Below are 17,687 nucleotides of genomic sequence, written 5' to 3' on the forward strand. Positions count from 1 at the left end.
TAGTAATTTCTCATGATCCTTTGTATCTGCAGTGTCAGTTGTTACTTCTCCTTTTTCATTTCTAATTCTATTGATTTGAGTCTTCTCCCTTTTTTTCTTGATGAGTCTGGCTAATGGTTTATCAATTTTATTTATCTTCTCAAAGAACCAGCTTTTAGGTTTACTGATCTTTGCTATTGTTTCCTTCATTTCTTTTTCATTTATTTCTGCTCTGATATTTATGATTTCTTTCCTTCTGCTAACTTTGGGGTTTTTTTTTCTTCTTTCTCTAATTGCTTTAAGTGTAAGGTTAAGTCGTTTATTTGAGATGTTTCTTGTTTCTTGAGGTATCATTGTATTGCAATAAACTTCCCTGGTAGAACTGCTTTTGCTGCATCCCATAGGTTTTGGGTTGTCATGTTTTCATCATTATTTGTTTCCAGGTACTTTTTAAATTTCCTCTTTGATTTCTTCAGTGATCTCTTGGTTATCTAGTAATGTACTGTTTAGCCTCCATGTGTTTGTATTTTTTACAGATTTTTTCCTGTAATTGATATCTAGTCTCATAGCGTTTTGGTCGGAAAAGATACTTGATACGATTTCAATTTTCTTAAATTTACCAGGGCTTGATTTGTGTCCCAAGATATGATCTATCCTGAAGAATGTTCCATGAGCACTTGAGAAGTATGTGTATTCTGTTGTTTTTGGATGGAATGTCCTATCAATATCAATTAAGTCCATCTTGTTTAATGTATCATTTAAAGCTTGTGTTTCCTTATTTATTTTCATTTTGGGTGATCTGTCCATTGGTGAAAGTGGGGGTGTTAAAGTCCCCTACTATTATTGTGTTACTGTCATTTTCCCCTTTTATAGCTGTTAGCATTTGCCTTATGTATTGAGGTACTCCTATGTTGGGTGCATAAATATTTACAATTGTTATATCTTCTTCTTGGATTGATCCCTTGATCATTATATAGTGTCCTTCCTTGTCTCCTGTAATAGTCTTTATTTTAAAGTCTATTTTGTCTGATATGAGAATTTACTCCAGCTTTCTTATGATTTCCATTTTCATGGAATATCTTTTTCCATCCCCTCACTTTCAGTCTGTATGTGTCCCTAGGTCTGAAGTGGGCCTCTTGTAGACAGCATATGTACAGGTCTTGTTTTTGTATACATTCAGCCAGTCTATGTCTTTTGGTTGGAGCATTTAATCCATTTACATTTAAGATAGTTATCAATATGTATGTTCCTATTACCATTTTCTTAATTGATTTGGGTTTGGTATTGCAGGTCTTTTCCTTCTCTTGTGTTTCCTGCCTAGAGAAGTTTCTTTAGCATTTGTTCTAAAGCTGGTTTGGTGGTGCTGAACTCTCTCAGCTTTTGCTTGTCTGTAAAGGTTTTAATTTCTCCATCAAATCTGAATGAGATCCTTGCTGGGTAGAGTAACCTTGGTTGTAGGTTTTTCTCCTTCATGACTTTAAGTATATCCTGCCACTCCCTTCTGGCTTGCAGAGTTTCTGCTGAAAGATTAGCTGTTAACCTTATGGGGATTCCCTTGTATGTTATTTGTTGTTTTTCCCTTGCTGCTTTTAATATTTTTTCTTTGTATTTAATTTTTGATGGTTTGATTAATATGAGTCTTGTCATGTTTCTCCTTGGATTTACCTTGTATGGGATTCTCTGTGCTTCCTGGACTTGATTGATTGTTTCCTTTCCCATATTAGGGAAGTTTTCAACTATAGTCTCTTCGAATATTTTCTCTTCTTTCTCTGGGATGCCTATAATTCAAATGTTGGTGCGTTTAATGTTGTCCCTGAGGTCTCTGAGACTGTCCTTAATTCTTTTCATTCTTTTTTCCTTATTCTGCTCTGTGGTAGTTAATTTCCACTATTTTATCTTCCAGGTCACTTCTCTGTTCTTCTGTCTCAGTTATTCTGCTATTGATTCCTTCTAGAGAATTTTTAGTTTCATTTATTGTGTTTTTCATCATTGTTTATTTGCTCTTTAGTTCTTCTATGTCCTTGTTAAACGTTTCTTGTATTTTCTCCATTCTATTGCCAAGATTTTGGGTCATCTTTACTATCATTACTCTGAATTCTTTATAGGTAGACTACCTATTTCCTCTTCATTTGTTTGGTCTGGTGGGTTTTTACCTTGCTCCTTCATCTGCTGTGTATTTCTCTGTCTTCTCCTTTTGTTTAACTTACTGTGTTTTGGGTCTCCTTTTTGCAGGCTGCAGGCTCGTAGTTCCCGTTTATTGTGGTGTCTGCCCCCAGTGGGTAAGGTTGGTTCAGTGGATTGTGTAGGCTTCCTGGTGGAGTGTACTGGTGCCTGTGTTCTGGTGGATGAGGCTGGATCTTGTCTTTCTGGTGGGCAGGACCACGTCCAGTGGTGTGTTTCAGGGTATCTGTGATCTTATTCTGATTTTAGGCAGCCTCTCTGCTAATGGGTGGGGTTGTGTTCCTGTCTTGCTAGTTGTTTGGCATAGGGTGTCCAGCACTGTAGCTTGCTGGTCGTTGAGCGGAGCTGGGTCTTAGTGTTGAGATGGAGATCTCTGGGAGAGCTTTCATCGTTTGATATTACGTGGAGCCAGGAGATCTCTGGTGGACCATGTCCTGAACTCAGCTCTCCCACCTCATAGGCACAGACCTGACTCCCAGCTGGAGCACCAAGAGCCTGTCCTCCACATGGCTCAGAAGAAAAGGGAGAAAAAGAAGAAAGAAAGAAAAAAATAATAAAATAAATTAAAGTTATTAAAATAAATAAAATATTATTAAAAATTAAAAAGTCATGAAAGAAAGAAAGAAGAGAGCAACCAAACCAATAAAGAAATCCGCCACTGATAACAAGTGCTAAAAACTATACTAAAAACAAACAAACAAAAAAGACGGTAAGCAGAACCCTAGGACAAATGGTAAAAGTAAAGCTATACAGATAAAATCACACAAAGAAGCATACACATACACACTCACAAGAAGAGAAAAAGGAAAAAAAAATGTATATCTGTAAATTAAAAAAAAGGAATAGAGCAACCAAATCAATAAACAAATCTACCAATGATAATAAACTCTAAATAGTAAACTAAGGTAAACATAAAACCAGAAACAAATTAGATGCAGAAAGCAAACCCCAAATCTACAGTTGCTCTCAAAGTCCACTGCCTCTATTTTGGGATGATTCCTTGTCTATTCAGGTATTCCACAGATGCAGGTACATCAAGTTGATTGTGGGGTTTTAATCCACTGCTCCTGAGGCTGCTGGGAGAAATTTCCCTTTCTCTTCTTTGTTTGCACAGCTCCTGGGGTTCAGCTTTGGATTTGGATCCGCCTCTGTGTGTAGGTCACCTGAAGGTGTCTGTTCTTTGCTCAGACAGGACAGGGTTAAAGGAGCAGCTGATTCAGGGGCTCTGGCTCACTCAGGCCGGGGGGAGAGAGGGGTACGGAATGCGGGGCGAGCCTATGGCAGCAGAGGTCAGCATGATGTGGCAGCAGAGGCCAGCGTGATGTTGCACCAGCCTGAGGCACGCTGTGCGTTCTCCTGGGGAAGTTGTCCCTGGATCACGGGGCCCTGGCAGTGGCAGGCTGCACAGGCTCCCAGGAGGGGAGGTGTGGATAGTGACCTGTGCTTGCACACAGGCTTCTTGGTGGCTGCAGCAGCAGCCTTAGCATCTCATGCCTGTCTCTGGGGTCCGCGCTGATAGCCGCAGCTCACGCCCATCTCTGGAGCTTGTTTAGGCGGTGCTCTGAATCCCTTCTCCTCACACACCCTGAAACAATCGTCTCTTGCCTCTCTGGTAGGTCCAGACTTTTTCCCGGACTCCCTCCCGGCTAGCCGTGGCGCACTAGCCCCTTCAGGCTGTGTTCACGCTGCCAACCCCAGTCCTCTCCCTGGGGTCTGACCTCCGAAGCCCGAGCTTCAGCTCCCAGCCCCCGACCGCCCCGGCGGGTGAGCAGACAAGCCTCTTGGGCTGGTGAGTGCTGGTCGGCACCAATCCTCTGTGCAGGAATCTCTCTGCTTTGCCCTCTGCACCCCTGTGGCTGCGCTCTCCTCCGTGGCTCCGAAGCTTCCCCTGCCCACCCCCCGTCTCCACTAGTGAAGGGGCTTCCTAGTGTGTGGAAATTTTCCTCCTTCACAGCTCCCTCCCAGAGGTGCAGGTCCCGTCCCTATTCTTTTGTCTCTGTTTTTTCTTTTTTCTTTTGCCCTACCCAGGTATGTGGGGAGTTTCTTGCCTTTTGGGAAGTCTGAGGTCTTCTGCCTGCATTCGATAGGTGTTCTGTAGGAGTAGTTCCACGTGTAGATGTATTTCTGATGTATTTGTGGGGAAGAAGGTGATCTCTACGTCTTACTCCTCTGCCATCTTGAAGGTCTCTCCTTTATTGGAGTATGATTGCTTTACAACAGTGTGTTAGTTTCTGCTTTATAACAAAGTGAATCAGCTATACATATACATATATCCCCATATCCCCTCCCTCTTGCGTCTCCCTCCCACCCTCCCTATCCCACCCCTCTAGGTGGTCACAAAGCACCGAGCTGATCTCCCTGTGCTATGTGGCTGCTTCCCACTAGCTACCTATTTTACATTTGGTAGTGTATATATGTCCATGCCACTCTCTGACTTCATCCCAGCTTACTAAAACAGAGATTTTAAAAAGAGTTTCACATCTCTCTTTTCCCCTGTGACCTCCTGGGAGTTTTATCTTCTCAGAAATGATCTAGGTGTCTCTCTCTGGCTTTTCAGACAAAATACGACTTCAGGAAGGAACCACTAATTGTTCTGGACGTGTGGAGGTCTGGCACGGAGGTTCCTGGGGCACAGTATGTGATGACTCCTGGGACCGTGACGATGCTCAGGTGGTGTGTCGACAGCTGGGCTGTGGCTTAGCTTTGGAGGCAGGAAAAGAGGCGGCGTTTGGCCAGGGGACGGGGCCCATATGGCTCAATGAAGTGAAGTGCAAGGGGAATGAGTCCTCCCTGTGGGACTGTCCTGCCCTATCCTGGGGCCACAGTGACTGTGGGCACAAGGAGGACGCTTCTGTGAAGTGCTCAGGTGAGTGCAGGGAGTCTGGACTGAGCTTGGAATCTCTGGCAACAAAGAGAGGGTGGACGGCGAAGTGCATTATGGAAGGTCTGGAAGTACCAACCCAGGGATCTAGTGGAGAAAGAATCATGATGTTTCAGTCTCAAGAATGATGAAAACATGTGTTGTTATACATTGGCCTTCGCCGAGGACAAGCACATAACTTACGAGTATCCGTGTGCAGAGAGACGAAAAACTAGGGGCCTCTAGTTTTGGGTGGGAAGGAGTAATTTTCTTGGTTGAGAGGCTAAAGCCTCAGACAGGAAACAGACATAGTGGTTCCATATATTACTCCCAGAACTGAGTCTCTCTTCTTTTCTCCTACAGAAATTGCAAAGAATGAAGGATCACTAAATGCCACAGGTATACAAGGGGTTTATGAGCATGGGACTAATTGTCTGCATTATTTAGAATCCCTCTTATTAAGATACTTTGGGTCAGAAGTTCTGAGGATTTGAAATTTACTTCAGCAATCCTGTATCTGACTTAAGAGAGGGATGGTAACTGGGGACCCAGGTCTTTTCTCTAAGACGTTATTACCTCTTGTGATGTTTACCTGTGCTCAGGTCGCTCCTCCGTTGTTGCCCTTGGGATCCTTGGGGTCATTCTCTTCGCCTCTCTCACCGTACTCCTCTTGTGGATTCAGAAGCGAAGACAGAGACAGCGGCTTACAGGTCTGAACCAAATTATGTTGTCTCTCTAACGTTTCCATGGGGTAAGAAGTTTCTTGGGATAATAAAACAAAAAACAAAAATTAGATTCAGGTATCAAATGGCCAGAAAGAAGAAACCTAGTAGAGATCTAAGCGGTTTCCCAAAAGAGGGAACAGGAATTCAGAGAAGAAAAGGGGCACTGCTTGTATTGATGATTGCTATACATTATGTACATGTATAATTGGGACATTATAGAATTGATAGTTTAGAATGAGTATGCTTGTATGGTTCAGGGTGACTCCTTTATTGCCCAAACATTTATTTGCTTGTACTATATACTTATTACTAATTTCACTGTTCTGTCAAGAAATGTGCTAGGTTCTAAAGATGGTTCAGACTCGGATAATCAAATGTTTTTGTCTTCGTGGAACTTCCAGTCTAGTGGAAGAGGTATATATGTAAACAAATAAATTGCAATGTATTATTATACAGTATTATAAATAAGGAACAAAGGGGCACAGAGAATAAAGTAATTTACTGAAAGGGGAAGGGGATTATTGGAGGCTTCTAGGAGGTTTTGAGACAAATTTTGAAGATAGAGATCAAAGAACTGGGTAAAGTGCATTCCAGGGAAAGAGAAAAAAATGTACAAGTGTAGAGAAGCTTAAAGGATGGAACGTTTATTGTTTTGGGGGGAAGTAAAAGTTGAGTTCAAGGAGAGAAGCTCCTGATAAGGCTGAAGAAGAGGGAAGAAACGAGTAATGAAGTTCTGTATTGCCCAGTAAGTTAATAGTCATTAGAGAGTATAGTGTAGGGGAGCAAAGTAGTCAGGCAGGCTCTTACAAAGTTCTGTTTTGGCAATGGGATGTCTGAGGGGTTGAAAGAGAACCACATTACTGACAAGGATAGGATTTTGAAATTGTTGAGATGAAAGATGAAAAGGACTTTATAGTGGGAATGAAAGGGAAAGGATAAATTTTATAAAGATGTTAGACAAATCTCCAGTGAATTACAGAAGACTGCCGGCTGCCTTGGGGGAAGAAACTGGGTTGTTATAAGATGGCAACTGGGGACCCAGTTTAGCCTCACCCTATTACATTTGAGTTTGTGGCATCATGAGGGTAAAGCTTGGTAGTAGAATGGAATGGAAAAAAGACAAGGGCATGGGTAATGATTAGCTGTGTTTGCACTGCTGGGAAAAAGCACACATAGGGAGGGAAAGTTTTATTATGGCCCTCTGATCCCTAAACTATGACCTCTGTTGCCAGTTTCCTCGAGAGGAGAGAATGCTATCCACCAAATTCAATACCGGGAGATGAATTCTTGCCTGAAGGCAGATGATCTGGACCTACAGAATTCCTCAGGTCTGTGAGTTCTTTGAGGGTCTGTAGCCCTGGGGTTCAGACCAGTAGCTGCAGTTGAGGCTGAGGCATTCTACTTTGCATAGTAGTGGAAAGAAATCTCAGACATAATAGGAAGTCTGTGATGTACAAAAGGAAGAAAAGCAGGAATGAACTAAAAATTATTCTTAGAGAACATAAAAATTGCAGTCATGAGGAGACCTCTGGCTAAGAGGTCCATGATTATTTCTGACGAGGAACCATGTGGTAGAATATTATTTGGACCTCTTCTTATTAAAACAGAAATTAATCTTCTAAAAGTTAAACTTTTCATATCTCTCATAGTTTCTTCCATTCCCACTCCCTGCTACTTTCCTTTCTCTAACTTATATTTATTATATTTTTCTAAAAGTTTAAACTTTCTATATCTTCATCCCATCAGAAGCCAACCCTATTCACAGGACTAGCCTTATTTCCCATTACATAATAATTCTTTCTTTGTCTTCTGACTTCTATTTAGCACCAATTCTACCTCTAGGAAGCGTAACTCTGCTGGGTTGTAAGAAATATTGCAATAGCCACTTACTCTATGAAGGCTCAGTGCCTTCTCAATAGTCCTTACCTTCTGAGAGGGACCTGCCTCACTTCTTCAATCCAAGGGATGTGGTATTTGCCGAAACTAACACAGGGAAATATATATAAGGCGTAGGAAAGACTTTCTGTGCCTCTTAAATCACACTGTTTGTCTTCCTAATTGTGAACATTGTTTTGTTTTTTTTAACATCTTTATTGGAGTACAATTGCTTTACAATGGTGTGTTAGTTTCTGCTGTATAACAAAGTGAATCAGCTATGCATATACATATATCCCCATATCTCCTCCCTCTTGCGTCTCCCTCCCACCCTCCCTATCCCACCCCTCTAGGTGGTCACAAAGAGCTTCTGAGGCACTTGAGGGGAGGTCTGATTTATTTCCCAGTAATTATTTTCTTCTTTTCAGAAAATTCCAATGAGTAAGATGGTTTTAATGATGCTGGACTAATTTCTGTGTCTAAATCTCTTCCTATTTCTGGATGAAAAAAGGAGACCACTCTGAGGTACAATGAAAAGGAAAATGGGAATTATAACTCAGTGAGGTGGGTGAGAAGAATCTATTCATCATTGTTCAAAACAGTTACATTCCTTTTGAGAATTGAGGACACCTCTGGTATTAAAAAGAAAGAAAGAATGTATATACACATATATTTCCATATATATGTTTATGTTTGTATGTATATCCATACTCAGGATATGCAACAACTTTTTATAAATATGACTCTTGTCCATCCCTTAGTTACATATATTTTAAGCAATAGCAATTGTACATCATGTTGCTAAGGAGAAGCTGGGTAAGTAAATATGAATAACTTTTCTAAAGATATTATAGGAGTCGTTTCAGAAAAGAGATAAAGACATATCTACAGTTGCATAATGCATGCTAGGGTAAAGATAGTATAAGATACTATAGGAGTATAGAAAGCTTGCCTGAGACAGTTTGGAGAGATTGTGAAGATGTGATGTTCAAGATAAACATCAGATGACTGAAAGATAGACCATTCTAGGGAAAGGACATAGCATGTACAAAATGTGGCATAGAAGAGAATCATACCTTTGGGGAACAGTAAGTTTTTCATTCAAAAATATATTATGTTAAAAAAAACATTGAACATATTTGTGGTGACAAGTGGTGTCCTGAGCACTGAAGATACAGATATAAAAGATGCTATTGACAATGACATGATTGTTTAATGAAAGATCTCACAGTCTTTGTGTGGGAGTGTGGAGAGGCTATATGGAGGGAGGGGAGTGATGAGAATCTAGGCGGGGAAGACTGGGTAGACCCCAATGACAAATGGTCTTATCTGTTGTATTTCACGTTCATACTTTATTCTAGGGACTGTTGGGGAGATGGTGGGCTTTGGAAGATAAAGCTGGGGCAAGATATGATCAGATTTGCAATTTATAATTTGCTTTCATGAGGAAAGTGTAACCAAAAAAGTGAATAAGGCAAAAAATTTAAGTTATACATCAAAAATAAAAGATGGTGAAATGAGTTAGTGGGTACATCTTCTATTTTTTAAAATTAATTAATTTATTATTTATTTTTGGTTGCATTGGGTCTTTGTTGCCTGCACGCAGGCTTTCTCTAGCTGCGGTGAGCGGGGTCTATTCTTCATTGCGGTGACCGGGCTTTTCACTGCGGTGTCTTCTCTCGTTGCAGAGCACGGGCTCTAGGTGCACGGGCTTCAGTAGTTGTGGCACACGGGCTCAGTAGTTGTGGCGCACGGGCTTAGTTACTCTGTGGCATGTGGGATCTTCCTGGACTAGGGCTCGAACCCATGTCCCCTGCATTGGCAGGTGGGTTCTTAACCACTGTGCCACCAGGGAAGCCCCACATTTTCTATTTTTTAAAATGATTTTGAGAGGACTACACATTTGGAAATTATATATGGCAAAAGTATGGGTTTTTTTGTAGTGATATTTTATATGACATATGAGAAATACAGATTGAGACAGAAAAAATTGGGAATTCTTAAAAGTATATAAATGTAAAGTGTAATATCATATTTATATAGACATACACATAGAGCTGTTATAAATTGTATACAGGATAAAGTGTTAATATATGTATACAAAACATACATAGTATTATTATATATATATATATATATATATATATATATAAACACATAAAACCAATTGTTAAGACAAAGAGAACATCTAATAAATAATTGGGCAAAGTTATGAAAAACAGTTCACAAAAAATGAATTTTAAATGACTACTAAATATTTTTTAAATGCTCAGGTTCACAGTATGTCTGGGCAATTCAAATTATGATTAACAATGAGATATTGCTTTATATAAATCAGACAAACAAAAATTTAAAACAGCACCAATATTTCTTGCTGGTGGGAATACAGAGAAAAATGTAATTTCAAACATTGCTGTTGGAGATGAGAAGTGTGGTAGCCTTTGGAGAAAGCAATTTGGAAACTTCTATTAATTTTTTAAAAAAATACTTCACGGATCCTTTGATCCAACAATTCTACCCCTAAAAATTTCTTCCGTACAGATAAAGCTATTAGTATGTAAGAACAAATATACAAGGGTTCCTTTTTGCAGCCTTGTTAGTACTGCCCAAAAGCTGGAAACATAATGAATGCCAGTCAGTGGGGCTGTGGCTGGAAAAATTATAGTGCAGCCAACTAAAAAAGGAAAAATCATGCACAAAATTTAATAATATGATTCCAGTTTTGTATTCATGTTATTGAATACAATTAAACATAATATTTACATCTATAAAATTATCCTGTGTATACATGGAAAGAAACATTAAAAAATTCTAACAGATTGTAAACTAAGGACTATGAATGACTTTTTAAAAATTTTTTATTGGAGTATAGTTGCTTTACAATGTCATGTTAGTTTCTACTGTACAGCAAAGTGAATCAGCTATACATATACATATATCCCCTCTTTTTTGGATTTCCTTCCCATTTAGGTCACCACAGAGCATTGAGTAGTTTTGATTGATAATCTCAAACATATGAATATTATTCTGATGTAATAAATAATGATTAAACTACCTTTTCCTTAAAGAGTAATCATTACTGAACCACTGCTTCAGAATCACATGGGGGTGCTTTTAAAAATGGCATTTCTGCACTGTAGTTCTCTGGAATAGAAATAATTCTTATGCACACTGAAGTTTGAAAACCTTTGCATTTAAGTTTTCTGTTGAGGAAAGTAGTATGATTTTTAATATATGTGAGTGAGCGAGCATGTGTGTGTGTGTGTGTGTGTGTCCGTGAGAGAGAGAGAAAGAGAGAGAAAGAGACAGAGGGACAGATGTAATGTAATACATTATATTACATTATAATATAATTCTTCTAGCATGTGTGTATGAAGAGAAAAGTAACATTTTTTCTATGTATGTCTTTAGTTCAGCATTTAAGATACCTTGATGAAGACCTGGACTATTGAATAAGCAAGAATCTACCTGTATACTGAAGATTACAGTACAGTCCTTTGTCTCCTAGTATTCCAAAGACCACTGAAGAATTTCTAAAAATTAAATTGGTGAATGTGACCACTAAAAATTGTATGTAAGACTTTCAAGGGTATTAAAAGGAATACCCTTTTAATAAATAAATAAAAAGGAATATTGCTGATTTGAATTTGTCTTCACTTCTTGTTCTTGATTTTATGAATTTCTGAATGGGCTTTCTGACTATTTTAGGATTATATAAATATGTATTTTTATTTGACAATGTTTTCATTTGCATGTATCTTTTTCTAGTTTGGTTTAAATAATAATTTTCTTCTTATTATCAAATCAAACTTATTTTTCCTATACTTTTTTAATGAAGGGAAAGTTAATGATTTTTGAAGGTTTTATTAATAACGTATGGTTATCTCTACAACGCATAACGCTCTTGGGTTCTTTCATTTCTTTCTGTCACTGTAATTCTGATCACTGACAAAAAATGCGCAGCAAAGCCTGCTAAGGGTACAAAGACTCAATGCCTCACTTCCTCGTTTCTTAGGGCAGCATAACTAAAGCTGAAATGAATGCATAAATTATGTCTTTTCTATATAAATATACCTCTTACAGTGAAAGTTTATATTTTACTAAAAATCACTTATCCATGTAACATATTAATATAAGGAAAGGTTAACATTTAAAGAAAGATATATAGTAATTCAAGACTGTTTAGAGTTTATTGACTTGTTAAATATCCAAGTGTTAGATGCAACTCGATTTCTAATCCTTTCTCAGTATTTGAGTACTGCATGCACCCTTTTCTAGCACTTAGGGCTTCAAAGCAACTATCATGTAGAAACATGACATTTGGCTCATTTCCCTTTTCTTTTGCACCTCTTGTCAATTTCAAAGACAGATCTTCCTCGACTTCCAATGGGGTTACCTCCTGATAAACCCGTGGTAAATTGAAACTATCCTAAATCGAAATGCTTTTAATACTCTTAACCTCCCGAACAAGATAGCTTAGCCTACCCTACTTTTTTTTTTTTTTTCTCACATCTTTATTGGAGTATAATTGCTTTACAATGGTGTGTTAGCTTCTGCTTTATAACAAAGTGAGTCAGCTATACATATACATATATCCCCATATCTCCTCCCAATTGACACTTTTATTGGTTTTTCCTCCTTCTCTACCCAGATCTCTCTGCTCCCTCACCCCTGCTTCCTGGGATCACCTCCTAAATAAACTACTGACACTAAAGTCCTTGCCTCAGGCTCCACTTTCAAAAGAACCCAATCTAAGACCCTGACCTTGCAGTTCTCTTCTTAAAATTCTTTTTTTTTTAAACATCTTTACTGAAGTATAATTGCTTCACAATGGTGTGTTAGTTTCTGCTTTATAACAAAGTGAATCAGCTACACGTATACACACGTTCCCATATCTCCTCCCTCCCGCATCTCCCTCCCTCCCACCCTCCCCATCCCACCCCCCCAGGCGGTCACAAAGCACCAAGCTGATCTCCCTGTGCTATGTGGCTGCTTCCCACTAGCTATCTATTTTACATTTGGTAGTGTATATATGTCCATGACACTCTCTCACCCTGTCACATCTCACCCATCCCCCTCCCCATATCCTCAAGTCCATTCTTTAGTACGTCTGTGTCTTTATTCCCATCTTGCCACTAGGTTCTTCATGACCATTTTTTTTTTCTTAGATTCCATATATATGTGTTAGCATACTGTATTTGTTTTTCTCTTTCTGACTTACTTCACTCTGTATGACAGACTCTAACTCCATTCACCTCATTACAAATACCTCCATTTCATTTCTTTTTATGGCTGAGTAATATTCCATTGTATATATGTGCCACATCTGCTTTATCCATTCATCCGATGATGGACACTTAGGTTGCTTCCATGTCCTAGCTATTGTAAATAGAGCTGCAATGAACATTTTGGTACATGACTCTTTTTGAATTATGGTTTTCTCAGGGTATATGCCCAGTAGTGGGATTGCTGGGTCGTATGGTAGTTCTATTTTTAGTTTTTTAAGGAACCTCCATACTGTTCTCCATAGTGGCTGTATCAATTTACATTCCCACCAACAGTGCAAGAGGGTTCCCTTTTCTCCACACCCTCTCCAGCATTTATTGTTTGTAGATTTTTGGATGATGGCCATTCTGACCGGTGTGAGATGATACCTCATTGTAGTTTTGATTTGCATTTCTCTAATGATTAATGATGTTGAGCATTCTTTCATGCGTCTGTTGGCCATCTGTATATTTTCTTTGGAGAAATGTCTATTTAGGTCTTCTGCCCATTTTTGGATTGGGTTGTTTGTTTTTTTGTTATTGAGCTGCATAAGCTGCTTGTAAATCTTGGAGATTAATCCTTTGTCAGTTGCTTCATTTGCAAATATTTTCTCCCATTCTGAGGGTTGTCTTTTGGTCTTGTTTATGGTTTCCTTTGCTGTGCAAAAGCTTTTAAGTTTCATTAGGTCCCATTTGTTTATTTGTGTTTTTATTTCCATTTCTCTAGGAGCTGGGTCAAAAAGGATCTTGCTGTGATTTATGTCATAGAGTGTTCTGCCTATGTTTTCCTCTAAGAGTTTGATAGTGTTTGGCTTTACACTTAGGTCTTTAATCCATTTTGAGTTTATTTTTGTGTATGGTGTTAGGGAGTGTTCTAATTTCATACTTTTACATGTACCTGTCCAATTTTCCCAGCACCACTTATTGAAGAGGCTGTCTTTTCTCCACTGTATATGCTTGCCTCCTTTATCAACGATAAGGTGACCATATGTGCATGGGTTTATCTCTGGACTTTCTATCCCATTCCATTGATCTATATTTCTGTTTTTGTGCCAGTACCAAACTGTCTTGATTACTGTAGCTTTGTAATATAGTCTGAAGTCAGGGAGCCTGATTCCTCCAGCTCCATTTTTCGTTCTCAAGATTGCTTTGGCTATTCGGGGTCTTTTGTGTCTCCATACAAATTGTGAAATTTTTTGTTCTCTTTCTGTGAAAAATGCCATTGGTAGTTTGATAGGGATTGCATTGAATCTGTAGATTGCTTTGGGTAGTAGAGTCATTTTCACAATGTTGATTCTTCCAATCCAAGAACATGGTATATCTCTCCATCTATTTGTATCATCTTTAATTTCTTTCATCAGTGTCCTATAATTTTCTGCATACAGGTCTTTTGTCTCCTTAGGTAGGTTTATTCCTAGATATTTTATTCTTTTTGTTGCAATGGTAAATGGGAGTGTTTTCTTAATTTCACTTTCAGATTTTTCATCATTAGTATATAGGAATGCAAGAGATTTCTGTGCATTAATTTTGTATCCTGCTACTTTACCAAATTCATTGATTAGCTCTAGTAGTTTTCTGGTGGCAGTTTTAGGATTCTCTATGTATAGTATCATGTCATCTGCAAACAGTGACAGCTTTACTTCTTCTTTTCCGATTTGGATTCCTTTTATTTCTTTTTCTTCTCTGATTGCTGTGGCTAACACTTCCAAAACTATGTTGAATAATAGTGGTGAGAGTGGGCAACCTTGTCTTGTTCCTGATCTTAGTGGAAATGGTTTCAGTTTTTCACCTTTGAGGACAATGTTGGCTGTGGGTTTGTCATATATGGCCTTTATTATGTTGAGGAAAGTTCCCTCTATGCCTACTTTCTGCAGGGCTTTTATCATAAATGGGTGTTGAATTTTGTCAAAAGCTTTCTCTGCATCTATTGAGATGATCATATGGCTTTTCTTCTTCAATTTGTTAATATGATGTATCACATTGATTGATTTGTGTATATTGAAGAATCCTTGCATTCCTGGAATAAACCCCACTTGATCATGGTGTATAATCTTTTTAATGTGCTGTTGGATTCTGTTTGCTAGTATTTTGTTGAGGATTTTTGCATCTATGTTCATCAGTGATATTGGCCTGTAGTTTTCTTTCTTTGTGACATCTTTGTCTGGTTTTGGTATCAGGGTGATGGTGGCCTCATAGAATGAGTTGGGGAGTGTTCCTCCCGCTGCAATATTTTGGAAGAGTTTGAGAAGGATAGGTGTTAGCTCTTCTCTAAATGTTTGATAGAATTCGCCTGTGAAGCCATCTGGTCCTGGGCTTTTGTTTGTTGGAAGATTTTTAATCACAGTTTCAATTTCAGTGCTTGTGATTGGTCTGTTCATATTTTCTATTTCTTCCTGGTTCAGTCTCGGTAGGTTGTGCATTTCTAAGAATCTATCCATTTCTTCCAGGTTATCCATTTTTTTGGCATAGAGTTGCTTGTAGTAATCTCTCATGATCGTTTGTATTTCTGCAGTGTCACTGGTTACTTCTCCTTTTTCATTTCTAATTCTATTGATTTGAGTCTTCTTTTTTCTCTTGATGAGTCTGGCTAATGGTTTATCAATTTTGTTTATCTTCTTGAAGAACCAGCTTTTAGTTTCATTGATTTTTGCTATTGTTTCCTTCATTTCTTTTTCATTTATTTCTGATCTGATCTTTATGATTTCTTTCCTTCTGCTAGCTTTGGGGTTTTTTTGCTCTGCTTTCTCTAACTGCTTTAGGTGCAAGGTTAGGTTGTTTATTCGAGATGTTTCCTGTTTCTTGATGTAGGCTTGTATTGCTATAAACTTCCCTCTTAAAACTGCTTTTGCTGCATCCCATAGGTTTTGGGTCGTCGTGTCTCCATTGTCATTTGTTTCTAGGTATTTTTTGACTTCCCCTTTGATTTCTTCAGTGATCATTTCGTTATTAAGTAGTGTATTGTGTAGCCTCCATGTGTTTGTATTTTTTACAGATCTTTTCCTGTAATTGATATCTTGTCTCATAGCGTTGTGGTCAGAAAAGATACTTGATACGATTTCAATTTTCTTAAATTTACCAAGGTTTGATTTGTGACCCAAGATATGATATATCCTGGAGAATGTTCCATGAGCACTTGAGAAAAATGTGTATTCTATTGTTTTTGGGTGGAATGTCCTATAAATATCAATTAAGTCCATCTTGTTTAATGTATCATTTAAAGCTTGTGTTTCCTTATTTATTTTCATTTTGGATGATCTGTCCATTGGTGAAAGTGGGGTGTTAAAGTCCCCTACTATGATTGTGTTACTGTCGATTTCCCCTTTTATGGCTGTTAGTATTTGTCTTATGTATTGAGGTGCTCCTATGTTGGGTGCATAAATATTTACAATTGTTATACCTTCCTCTTGGATTGATCCCTTGATCATTATATAGTGTCCTTCTTTGTCTCTTGTAATAGTCTTTATTTTAAAGTCTATTTTGTCTGATATGAGAATTGCTACTCCAGCTTTCTTTTGATTTCCATTTGCATGGAATATCTTTTTCCATCCCCTCACTTTCAGTCTGTATGTGTCTCTAGATCTGAAGTGGGTCTCTTGTAGACAGCATATATATGGGTCTTGCTTTTGTATCCATTCAGCCAGTCTGTGTCTTTTGGTGGGAGCATTTAATCCATTTACATTTAAGGTAATTATTGATATGTATGTTCCTATTCCCATTTTCTTAAATATTTTGTGTTTGTTATTGTAGGTGTTTTCCTTCTCTTGTGTTTCTTGCCTAGAGAAGTTCCTTTAGCATTTGTTGTAAAGCTGGTTTGGTGGTGCTGAACTCTCTCAGCTTTTGCTTGTCTGTAAAGGTTTTAATTTCTCCATCAAATCTGAATGAGATCCTTGCTGGGTAGAGTAACCTTGGTTGTAGGTTTTTCTCCTTCATGACTTTAAGTATATCCTGCCACTCCCTTCTGGCTTGCAGAGTTTCTGCTGAAAGATCAGCTGTTAACCTTATGGGGATTCCCTTGTGTGTTATTTGTTGTTTTTCCCTTGCTGCTTTTAATATGTTTTCTTTATATTTAATTTTTGACAGTTTGATTAATATGTGTCTTGGCGTGTTTCTCCTTGCATTTATCCTGTATGGGACTCTCTGTGCATCCAGGACTTGATTAACTATTTCCTTTCCCATATTAGGGAAGTTTTCAACTATAATCTCTTCAAATATTTTCTCAGTCCCTTTCTTTTTCTCTTCTTCTTCTGGGACACCTATAATTCGAATGTTGGTGCGTTTAATGTTGTCCCAGAGGTCTCTGAGACTGTCCTCAGTTCTTTTCATTCTTTTTTCTTTATTCTGCTCTGCAGTAGTTATTTCCACTATTTTATCTTCCAGGTCACTTATCCGTTCTTCTGCCTCAGTTATTCTGCTATTGATCCCATCTAGAGTATTTTTAATTTCATTTATTGTGTTTTTCATTGTTGCTTGGTTCCTCTTTAGTTCTTCTACATCCTTGTTAAATGTTTCTTGCATTTTGTCTATTCTATTTCCAAGATTTTGGATCATCTTTACTATCATTATTCTGAATTCTTTTTTATGTAGACTGCCTATTTCCTCTTCATTTGTTAGGTCTGGTGTGTTTTGACCCTGCTCCTTCACCTGCTGTGTGGTTTTTTGTCTTCTCATTTTGCTTATCTTACTGTGTTTGGGGTCTCCTTTTCATAGGCTGCAGGTTCGTAGTTCCCGTTGTTTTTGGTATCTGTCCCCAGTGGCTAAGGTTGGTTCAGTGGGTTGTGTAGGCTTCCTGGTGGAGGGGACTAG

At 38.3% G+C, this 17,687-nt stretch overlaps 1 protein-coding gene across 4 annotated transcripts in view; it reads left to right on the plus strand.

The window, feature by feature from the left end:
- The window catches only part of CD163 (CD163 molecule), a 39,914-nt gene extending 28,648 nt beyond the window's left edge, over positions 1-11,266 (plus strand). The window contains exons 12-17 of one of the 4 annotated variants that reach the window (XR_014252415.1): positions 4,718-5,026; positions 5,384-5,419; positions 5,623-5,730; positions 6,978-7,073; positions 8,049-8,184; positions 11,032-11,266. Coding sequence is in view for 2 of the 4 variants with exons in the window: in XM_082420164.1 (XP_082276290.1) it covers positions 4,718-5,026; positions 5,384-5,419; positions 5,623-5,730; positions 6,978-7,073; positions 8,132-8,145; positions 11,032-11,043 (575 nt within the window). In the remaining 2 variants the exon portion in view is untranslated. The remainder of the gene's footprint in view (positions 1-4,717; positions 5,027-5,383; positions 5,420-5,622; positions 5,731-6,977; positions 7,074-8,048; positions 8,185-11,031) is intronic. The other 3 variants (XR_014252416.1, XM_082420165.1, XM_082420164.1) reach the window with 3 other exon arrangements.
- Positions 11,267-17,687: the final 6,421 nt, after the last annotated feature.

The sequence above is a fragment of the Balaenoptera physalus genome (genome assembly GCF_965194825.1).
Source record: "Balaenoptera physalus genome assembly, chromosome: 13".
Classification (NCBI taxonomy): Eukaryota; Metazoa; Chordata; class Mammalia; order Artiodactyla; family Balaenopteridae; genus Balaenoptera; species Balaenoptera physalus.